This window comes from Vicia villosa, linkage group LG6 (assembly GCF_029867415.1).
Source record: "Vicia villosa cultivar HV-30 ecotype Madison, WI linkage group LG6, Vvil1.0, whole genome shotgun sequence".
Classification (NCBI taxonomy): domain Eukaryota; kingdom Viridiplantae; phylum Streptophyta; class Magnoliopsida; order Fabales; family Fabaceae; genus Vicia; species Vicia villosa.
Genome location: NC_081185.1, coordinates 156,204,604 through 156,216,295, shown reverse-complemented (window position 1 = coordinate 156,216,295; position 11,692 = coordinate 156,204,604). Strand labels below are relative to the sequence as shown.

Sequence of the window (11,692 nt, the reverse complement as noted above, 5' to 3'; positions counted from 1 at the left end):
TCACCTGCAAAACCATTAAACCTAGGCAACAAATGTGTTAAACCATATTCCAATTCAAAAGGTGCATCACCCGTAGGATAGTCAATACATAAACCATTATAGTTCACACTAGGGACAGCCAACTGCGTTAGTGTTCTTTGTTCAGCCATGTGTTCAACAAACACCGAAATACCGATTATGTCCCATACATGCAGAAACGAATAGAAAGAATAAAAACGATTAAAATAAATTCAGAAAAATATAAAAACACGAAAATTAATCTAATTAAGACAAATAAGAATTTTGAGATTTTTTTTGGATTTTTTTGACTCTATGAAAACAGTAAAAAATTCATTAAAAATAGAAAAACGATGAATTTGGCAATTTTGGGTCGAATTCGCTTACTCTTCTAGAGTAAGGGAGTATTGATCGCACGATTTTTCTTCTTCCAGTAGGCAAAAATGTTTTACAATCGAATACAATTTTTGCAAAACTGATTTTTTCGACTCTTAACGCGGATTGGCCAAAACCGTGAGGAAACTATGGCCAAAACACACAAACACTACACCTAAGACTCTAATATCAGTTAATATTCACAAGAATCCCCGGCAACGGCGCCAATTTGATCCGCTGTCGCGCGCGGATCAAAAACGAGTAGTTTTGAATAAAACCGTAGAAAGCGACAAGTGACTCGCGTATCGTATCACAAGGATTCTCGTTGATTATTAACCAAAGATAAATCAATTTAGGGGGGTTGGTTTAGGTTCGAATTATAGAAAAAATGATTATCAAAAGCGATTAATGAAATAAGTTGTTTTGAAAAAGTGATTATAAAATTAAGCCAATCTACTATTTTCGGTTCCGGCTTATCATGGGTTTCTACCTTACCAATTCCCTAAGCGGCTTCGATTTCTATTCGATTTCAATATCAATTGACAAGCGCAAAAGATATTCAACAGATTGGATTCCTATTCCGCATTAAGCAAACGGATTAATACAATCGCGAATTAAGCAAACACGATATAGAAACGCAATTTAACGACGAAGCGACGTAAACAACGATTAACAGTTAGGAATACAATCATACGAAATTAATCAAAATATTCCACGAAATAACAGATTAAGCAAATGCAAATTCATAGAATATAATTGAAAGAGAAACGAAATTGAATTGATAAAATAAAAACCTCAAAGCTTTTGGAATTCGATTACAGTAGATCGACTCTGGATGTTTAGTTTTCCATTCAAGCGTACAGAGCAAAAGAGTGGAAACAAAATTGTGAATAGTAAAACGTAATAAACAGTAACACGGCTGCTAGACCTATTAGGAATCAGCCAAAAAACGTTTATGACCCAACTGGGTCGAATGACAAAACCAGGCCCACTACTAAACGACCCAAAAACTGAAAATAAAATAGTGTTGCAGCTTCAAACGCAATTCTGGGAAATATAGGTTCTGATTCTGACTTTGACTCCAACATAAAAGTTGTAGCTCTTTCTCTTAGCTTTCCGGCGATTATTAGAACGCCTCAATCGGACTCCCGGAACTCCAGTTATGATCGTTTCCGTGCAGACTGCTAAAGCTGAAAAATAAATACGAAAATCAAATAACAATAAAAATAATTTAAAATATAAAAACATTATAAAATACAAAAATAAGACAAGCAAACCATGGAAATGTATAAGTACAACCGTAGAGGAATGTGCATCAAAATGCACTGATCAATAGAGTCTTGTGAAAGTAGGAGAGTAAATCCTAATATAATAAGGAAAATCTCTCTCTCTCTCTCTCTCCCTCTCTCTCTCTCACTCACACACACACACACACACACACACACACACACACACACACACACACACACACACACACTTAAAACATTTGAGGACCGTCTCTTTATTTGCTAAAATCACATGAAAAACTTTTTACGACCTAGTTAATTGATTAGGGAACTACATGATCAATTAGGTGTTGTTTTCAATTAAACAAGCTATTAGTCCTAATTTTATAATCAATTATTTTTCTAAATAACAATCAGACCTAATGCTCTAAGCGATTATTTTTCTTGTAACGCTTAAAATGATTGGCAAAAACTAAGTATTAAAACCTTCCATTTAAGGCTTGAACAATCAACTATCTCTTTAACTCGCCCCATGAATTATTTCCTTTTTTCTCCAAATCTTCTCCTATATAAATGAGGTATCTCCTTATTTCAAATCATACAAGAATTCAAAATTTTCCTATTTCTTACTATTTTATTAGTCTCATCCCTTCTTAGTGATATTTTCTTTCTCTTATTTCTTCTGTTCATGACCTAATTCTCTTATCCATTATTTTCCTTGTTACGCTCAAAATTATCGGCAACAATTAAATATCAAAACCTTTCATTTGTGGTTTGAACAATCGATTATCTCTTTAATTCGGCCCATCAATTGTTTCCTTTTTGAGTAAAATCTTCTCCTATATAAAGGAGGTATCTCCTCATTCAAAATCACCCAAGTGTTCAGTGTTTTCCTATTTCTTACTATTTCATTACTTCCCTCCCTTCTCAGTGATATTTTTATTTCACCAAAGTTGTCTTAGTGTCTTGTGAGTGAAAACTACTTGTGAGAAAAGTTTTGTACTAGTCTCGTTCCTTGTTTGTTTATTTCAATAGTGTGATTCTTTTGAAAGTTCCTGTTTTAATTCTAGAGATAAACCAATGAAAATTTCTGTTTGGTTCTAAAACTCAAGCCAGTAAAAGTTTCGTTCAGTTATTGAGATGAGCCATTAAAAACAATACTCGATTCGTGAGCTCGACAAGTAGAAAAGTTCTTGTTTGGTTGGGGGGGAAGTATGTAAAATCTCTCTATTCACCTACAACGAAGGTTCGTGGGAAAAACCTATAAAAGTTCAAGTCATTAGTAAAACTCTAAAGAAGATTTATTAGGGACAAGAGTAGGCCAACATTAGGACGAAGTTGTATAAATATTGGTGTCATCTCTCTAACTATATCTCTTTACTTTCTGTAATTTACTTAATTTTTTCATTTCTATCTACTGCTTATCTCTATGCTATTTCAATACTAACACAAATTCTTGTTTTTATGAGAATAAATTTTTTCATTAATCACGAATTTTAAATACCACAGTTCATCCACCCCCTCTTTAGTTCTTAAAGTCACTTGTTCAACAAGTGATACCATAGTCTATGTTCTGTTAAAAACTAACCGTCTCAGAAGGTAGGAAATGACTTCAAACTACTAAGGAAACAAAACCTCATCCTTTAACAGAAAATGGTATTATTTGTGGAAAGAGAAGATAAATTTCTTCATCGAACGTATGGATCGTGGTATTTGAAAGGCTATGAAGGAAGGTCCATTTGTTCCTACATACGAATTTGATGGTTATATAGTGAACAAACATGAAAATGTTTGGACTAAAGATGATAAGAAAATTGTGCAGTGAAGTTTGAAGGCGAAAACCATAATCACTACCTCTCTTATTCTTGATGAGTTTTTGCGACTTTATAATTTAGAGACTGCAAAAGAAATATGGTACATCCTTCAAATAATTACCTATGAAGGAACAACTAAGGTAAAAAGGCCAAGTTTGGAATTGAGATTCAGAAAGATAGATATGGTCGCACACTAGGTTTATCTCAAAAGGCTTATATTGATAAAGTCTTAGAGAGGTTTAATATGAAAAACTGTAAACCATGCGCAGTTCTTGTTGTTAAAGGTGAAAATTTTAGTAAGTACCAATGCCTAAAGAATGAGGTTGAATGAGCATAAATGAATGATAGACCTTTGGCGAGTGCCTTGGGAAGCCTCATGTATGCTCAAGTTTGTACTAGACCGTCCATCACCTTAATGGTTGGTGTCCTAAGTAGATACCAATCAAATATTGGTAATGATCATTGGATGATTGCCAAGAAGGTGATAAGATACTTACAAATGACAAACGAGTATATGTTGACATATATGAGTAAAGAACATAGAATTCAAATGATACATAAATTTAGTTCTTACTAGATGTCATGATGATATGAAGTTGACTTCAGGATACATCTTTATGTTGTCAAGATGTGTAATATCCTAGAAAAGTAAGAAACAAACTCTTGTCCTATTATGCAGGCTTATGGGGATCTTTTGTGACAATAGCGATGCAGTTTTTCACATGAAGAATAACAAAAATTCTAGTGGATCAAAGCACTTGGAGTTAATGTACTGAACTTTATATATCTTGTTTAAAATGGTACATATAGTGGAGTAACACATAAATATAAATTCTATGTTGGTTAATACTTTATCCAATGGACACTTGCTCTTTGTTTTCAAGATTTGTATTGAAAATATGGGCAATGTTATTTATTTTGATGTGTTTGGTTAGTGAGAGATTAAAATTTGATGTTGTCTTTTCTAGGATGTTGAATTTAAATTTCAATTATTACATTTTATACATTAGTGTGAACTTCTGTTTGACCTAATTACTATTGGTGAAATAAATTTTATGAAATTTATAAAATTTCAATTATTACATTTTATACATTAGTGTGAACTTTTGTTTGACCTTATTACTATTGGTGAAATAAATTTTATGAAATTTATATATACATGTGCATATATCAAATGTGAAATTAGAGCCTAGTGTTGTTGAGATTAATTTTCTAGTGATCAAAGCTAATTTGGATATGCGACATTATGATAATAAATGTTAAATTAAAGCTCAATGTTGTTGGGATCACTAAGCCGGTGGTCAAAACTATTTTGGAGCAAAGGCTTTATGGTATCTTACCATGTGATTTCTATGGTTTTGAGGCATTTGAGAGAAATTTAGGATTGACAATGAAAATTATAGTATGATTGTTTGATTACGAAGACATGTCATTTATTTTGCTACACTGTAAACGAATGACTAATCGGCGGAGTTGGTAGTATTTGAAACAATAAAAAGCGTTGTATAAATAAAGATATAATTGATACCATGATTCAATATCATTTAATACTTTTTGGATGAAGTCTTAATTAAGTGTTGCATCTTGGGATCATTTGTTTAGTGATCGGCCAAATTAAGGAATGTGTTATCAACCCGATAATCATTCTAAAAATGTCTTCTTTAAAAAAAAATCGATTTTGTATAAATGAAAGAATGTTAGAAATATTTTGCGGGCTACAATCAATTGTAAGTTTTGATTTAACAAAACAGTTGGTGTTGTAAATGTGATTCATTCGAAAATGTTAAAGTTTGACAATAATAATGAGTTTTGAACACTAATTTGATTTGTGTAGAACAAAGTATAGACCCAACCTATAGGCCCATGATGAGTAATACTAAGATTGTTATCTTATAAATAGATAGGCTAGGTCCTATTTAATGTTATATTGAAATACTTTTATTTGAGGCTTATCTATTGTAAATCACAAATATTATAGAACATGATCATTGCCAAAGAAGGCACTTTATGGGCTCAAACAAGCACTTCGTGCATGGTATGAGAAGCTAACTCAGACTCTGGTTCACTTTGGTTTCAGTTACAACAAATGCGATCCCTCTCTTTTTCATATATTCTCATCAAGGTGTTACTCTTTATGCCTTAGTATATGTGGATGACATTCTGATCACACGTTCTTCCTCCTTGCTTATTCATAAGCTCATAGACTCCTTGCAAGCTAAGTTTGCTCTCAAGAAGTTGGATCCCCTGAGTATTTTTTGGAAATTGAGATCAAGTGTTTAGCTTCAAGAAATCTTCTACTCACTCGGTCTAAATATATTTGTGATCTTCTTGCTAAAGCCAATATGAGCAATGCCAATGGGGTTACCACTCTCATGCTTATCACATGCAAATTCAACAAACATGGATTTTCTACTTTTCATTATTCATTCATGTATCTATCCATGGTTGGTGCTCTTCAGTCCGTCATTCTCACTTGCCCTGATATTGCTTTCAGTGTCAATAAAGCATATCAATACATGGCTTCCCCTCTTGACGAATTAGGAAGCCGCTAAACGTATCTTGCGCCATCTTAGTGGCACTTTTGATCATGGCTTTCTCATTTCTCTGGCACCACCCTCGTGCAAACTTTCACTTTGTACCTATAGCAATTTCGATTGCGCGAGAGATCCCGATGATATATGCTCCATATCTGGCTCATGTATCTATCTTGGTATAATCTTATTTCATGGAGCTCAAAGAAGCAGCATTTTGTGGCTCGTTCTAGCATGGATGCAAAATATCATGCTCTTGCACACACTGTGTCTGAGTTGCTTTGGCTTGAGTTACTTCTGCAAAAACTTCATGTGTCATTTCAATCTCCCACACTACTTTGTGATAACCTTAGCGCTATTATGATGTCACATAATTTGATTCTTCGTGCTTGAACTAAACACATTGAGTTGGCGATTCACTTTGTCTGTGAATATGTTATTTCAAAGCTCTTGAAGATCCAACATGTTATAAGTTCTCTCCAACTTGCAGATCCACTTACCAAGCCTTTGGGAACTGCTTCCTTTCAAGAGCTCCACATCAAGCTCAAAGTCGTCGCTCTCACCCCTCCATGAGCTTGTGAGGGAGTATTAGGAGTCTAGTTTAGGCAACAACCTACATATTTCGACATATGCATTAATGTATGTCAATATGAGTGGATCACCATGCACATACATGCATAACTGCAACTAAGTCTTGCATCATCCACCATGCATTCTTTGCTATATATGTGGCTATGGTTTTGTAAATTGTAAGAGAGATTGAATGAATAATGTGAGAAATACATTCTATCATGATCTAATATGTAGAATCTCTGATGAATTATACTAGAGTTGTTATCTTATAAATAGATAGGATTTATCTCTTTTGTTGTTACACTAAAATAAGTTTGTTTGAAGTCTGTTCAATTGTAAACCCTAAATACTAAGGGTTTGTTTGGTTCGAGGTAGATGGATGAGAGGGAAGGGGGGGGATATTAATAATGAAATGTGTTTGGTTCAATTTTTAGGTTGAGAGTGGAGGGGGTGCAAAATCCCTCTATTTCACACTTTTGCATCCCCCAATCGAGGAGATTCGGAGGGGAGGGACTGTGAATTTTAATATTTAATATATTTAATAAAATATTCTTAATTTTATTTTATTATTTTAAAATTATTATATTCTTTCATGTTCCTGCTCTTCTTTTTTGTGATTTTTCTCTATTGCTTCCATTAACTTATTATAATTATTCTTTACTTTTAAAATAATTTTTTATTTAATAAAATTTAGAATCACTATAATTTTGTTTATAATAATTTTATTTTTATGTTTATTTATGTTTTTTTATGTGTTTTCTTCTAATTTTGTTATGTATTCAATTATATATATTTTTTATATAAAATTTTAAACCATTCATTTTTTTATTATATTATAATAAATATAATATTTAATAATAAATTATTTTATGTATTCAAGAATTATTATTTTTATATAATTTATTTGTGTCAAAAGTTACAATACGAATCAAGTGTACTCAATTTTTTTAACGTTACATGATAAAGTATGATTTTTTAATAACTCAATATTACAAATATTATTTTCAAAAAAAAATTATAAATTTTCATCTTCAATATCATATTACTTATATAAAATTATAAGGATAAAAATGTAAATAATTAATAAAATCTTTTTTCTTCCCTCGTAAACCAAACATATAATCCAATATCTTTCTATTCTATACATTTATGATCTCCGAGATTCTTGTCGATGTGAGAAGCGTTATCACCTCCCTAGCCTCATTCTGATTGTTGAAGATTGGCATGTGGGTTTATTTAAATATCAGATTGTGCTTGACCAATCCAATGACATGATGTCAGTTATTAATGGATCTAATGTAATGACCCTGGCAAGGCAAGTAGAATAGATTAAGTAAAGTCGGCGAAGAAAACGGTGAGAAATTTAACTTTGCACCAACACACTATGGTCAAAGCAGAAGATGTAATGAGTCAAAACAATACTAATAGTATAATAATACTAGTAGTATTCAACACAATAATAGTCTCGCTCATTATCAACATCAAAAGATAGAAATATGTTAGGGGTCTGGAAAAAAAAATTCATTTCACATCCCTTCAATAGGATGACGATAGCAAGTGAGAAAACATACTCTATTTCCCCCCCCCCCCCCCCCCCCCCCCCCCCCCCCCCCAAAATAGATGCTAACAAAGATTGCTAAGATCTTATAAATGATATGACCAAATAAAGTTGAAAAAGAGTTTTAAATAAATAAAAAATCTTTTACTCAATAAAATTAGTTTTATTTGATTTGAACGTGAACTAGAAGAAAAAAAGTACCATTATTTAAAAAGTGAAGAAATTAAACATTAACTGTGGTAGGAAAATAAGATGGGCGAGAGAGTGGAGTGGTGATGTGCTTTCATACCAAAACTTTGACAAAATGTGACGTTCATAAGTCAACACCAATTCCAGCCCATGTCATCAAATGTCACGCTAATATCTTATTGTTTGCTTTATGAACACCTCTCTCTATCTTGTTTTTCTACACATGTTGTCATTCACATGCCAAAAATATTACACTATCTTCCTAGGATCTAAAAATATGATTGTAGCGGATATTGGAATTGTTATTTTATTATTGTCATTTGATCTAAGATAAATTGCTTCACGGATTTAGATTGTAAATAATATTAGAGTTGTACAATTTGAAATTAGATGAGGATTTGACAATTTGAAATTAGTTTTAACGGTGATTTTTAACTTTGAAAGCCAATTTTTAAATTAGAATATGCTAGGGTTAAAAGAGAGTTAGGTTAGTTTTCACTAAATTTCAAAACAATTTTCTTTTAAAACTTCAAAATTGTTTTGAGCTTGCCTCAAATCTAGCAATTATATAAATACCACATTTTATGCAGAAACATATATGATTTTAGATCCATAACTAACTTTATCTCAATTATTTAAATATTTGATTTCACTTTTGCAGTGTTAATTTTTTAAGTCTATTTCGGACAGTTGCACTAGAGCAACATGAATCCCTACAATTGTACTAAGCAACGTGTTTCACCATCTCAAAGAACTACACCGACAAATATGGTTCCTAACATAACACCAACGTCATCTATGAGAATTAGTTGTTGATTCCTACAAATTTTTACAATTAGATCTCTGATTTGGGTTAGGTCTCTCTTGGTTCAATCAGATTTCTTCAATTATTAAAAACTTAAAAGCGTGCATTCTAATATTTTACTTGAAAGTATTTAGGTCGGACTCGAACTCGAACATAACGTAGTCCACCCCAACCTAAACTATTCACAAGAAAAAATTAGCCCATATCACCCTTAGTGAGCCAAATCATGAAAATTGACACAGGGCCGAATGCCATCTTATTCGGTTGAATACTCAGTAACATTAAAACCATTGAATAACCTTAAAAGGTTGGTTTCAAACAAGGGGATTGAGAACTTAATTCCCTTTATTACTTTCAACTAGACAAAGAAGCACGTATCATAATGACCATGGCTTTAAATTGCCTTTCAAAACAACGATTGCGGACGTAATATTGCATATGCAATAGTCTCTACAACCGCGTTGAATGTAATATGCATTGCAGTATCTGCAATGACCGTAACCGCAGCAACATCAACCACATCCGTAATTTAAAATCATGATAATGACCATTAAATCAACATTAAAGATTTGTGTATAATAAGGTTCTATAAATACCAGAAATCACTAAGTATAAAGGAGATATAGACTCTTCATACAACTCCAAATTAGTAAATTATTTGCAACTCATAGCGGTAGAGTATCAATAACGTTCGATTCATAAAAAGAACAAAGAAAATGTAACTAGAAACAAAACATAGACTATAATCTATGGATGGATATATTATACAAGTAAAACAAAAATAATACAAATGATGAATTCTTAAAAAGAACAAAGAAAACTTAACTAGAAACAAAACATAGCCTGTAGTCTATTGATAGAAATATGGGTAAAAGTAAAACAAAAGCGTGAGGTCCAGTTTTCTTTCCCATTGAAAAAGTTTTGCTACTTTATTAACAGAAATTCGACACATAGATAGAACCATAGATGCAAAGAGGTAGGGGTCATTCCTTTATAACAGGAAAAGTGAAACTTAACAGAGTCAAACAGTCACACTTTCATGTACCATTCAAATTCATTCTATGTCTCTTCAACAGTAAAACTCACCAACTTTTCACCCATACACTCATTAATCATTATGTACCTTACTATATTCAATATATCTATCTAGCTACACTCGCTGCAACAACCCTCTTCATTCTGTTAATCTTCTTTACACATAAATAACAACTCAACTACTGCACCAGTTTCGTCTTACTAACTTTTTCTATGTCAAGCAAGCTCTTTGTTTAGATTTAAGAGTCCAAATATGAATGTAAGCTTATTTTCAGTGACCCTTTTTGTTTTGTTAAAGTTGATGATGAATAATGATAGATGGGTCATATATGTTTGTTATTGACAGGAATATTGGAAGAGAAGTGGACAAATACCAGCTTTTGGAAACTGGGATATTGCAAACGAGTTGCCAATAACTCAATACTTTGAAAATGCAAGACAAGCTGGTTTGATTCATTACAGTTCTTCCTCTGGTGAAACTGATCTTCATGCGGTTGATCATAAGAAATCAGTTGGAAAGGTAACAATTTTTGTAGTAATAAATATTTATTCTGCAATAGTGTTTTGTCACGAGCGATAATAATGTGATGTTTGAGAAAGGACATGATGTCTGAAAAACACATGCTCCTATTGTTTTGCTTTCGGTAAAAAACAAGATATGTGATGCAGAAAGAGTGTGTGATGTTTGTGGTTTGTTATGTGTAGGTGATGAGAATAAGGGATAGAAGATATACTAATGATGCTATGGTTAATGACAAGTTAGAAACTACAGTGAGAAAACAGGTGAAAGTGTACGATGTTACGGAACATCCTAGGAAACAAACAATGAACAAGAAGAAAGTTTTACATGTAAACGACGTCGTTCGTCCAAAACCAGTTGATGAAGATCTCTACAAGATTTCTCCTGAGGTTCTTCGCACAACCAAACGGGTTCGTGACCTTCTTATTTTTTATTATTAAATGTTGAGAATTGTGTTTTCTGTGATTTGATTCATCATATTGGGGAATCTCATAATGAATGTAAATGTGCAGAAAAAAATGTTGGGTTTCATTTCCAAGTGTCTGGTGCCTACAGCCTGTGTTTCATGACCAATTATGCTGGCCTAGCTATGTTGGGGTGGTTTTCTTGTGCACTCAGATGCTAGATCACTTTACATTGTATGATATGATTGAATGAATTAATATAGTACTTATTGCTTTCTAAAGTTCAATTACTTAGCCTTAATTTTCCTTATGGTCCATCGACAATGATTGAACATTTTATATTGAATATGAATTTTGTACTAAAATTTGTCTTTTTTAATTAGAGAAATTTAAAATAAATTGGAAGAATAGAAAATAATAAATAATAAAAAGGTATGATGAGATAATAACTATTATTATTATTTTATTGAGTTGTAAATTTACATATAATTTGAGACAATATTTATTTTAAAATTTATTTTAAAATGGAAAGTAATTCGTTCAAAGAATCAAAATTGATGGATTTGATATCGTGAAACCAACTTGTGCACTAAAGGAGACTCTCCGACCCGTGGAACAGTGGGGGAAGGTAACGTTCAAGTCAGCCAATGAATCCAAATAATTAT

The 11,692-nt window shown here is 32.2% G+C and overlaps 1 protein-coding gene across 1 annotated transcript; it reads left to right on the top strand.

The window, feature by feature from the left end:
- Positions 1-10,104: 10,104 nt before the first annotated feature.
- On the top strand, positions 10,105-11,392 carry LOC131612894 (uncharacterized). The gene is made up of 4 exons (XM_058884642.1): positions 10,105-10,362; positions 10,450-10,623; positions 10,809-11,033; positions 11,136-11,392. The coding sequence occupies exons 1-4, from the start codon at positions 10,357-10,359 to the stop codon at positions 11,190-11,192; spliced, it is 462 nt and encodes a 153-aa protein (XP_058740625.1). The 5' UTR covers positions 10,105-10,356; the 3' UTR covers positions 11,193-11,392.
- Positions 11,393-11,692: the final 300 nt, after the last annotated feature.

Coding starts and splice junctions, on each gene's coding strand:
- LOC131612894 (XM_058884642.1), top strand. Junction 10,624..10,808: donor ATAAGAAATCAGTTGGAAAG/GTAACAATTTTT, acceptor TGTTATGTGTAG/GTGATGAGAATAAGGGATAG. Junction 11,034..11,135: donor TTCTTCGCACAACCAAACGG/GTTCGTGACCTT, acceptor GTAAATGTGCAG/AAAAAAATGTTGGGTTTCAT.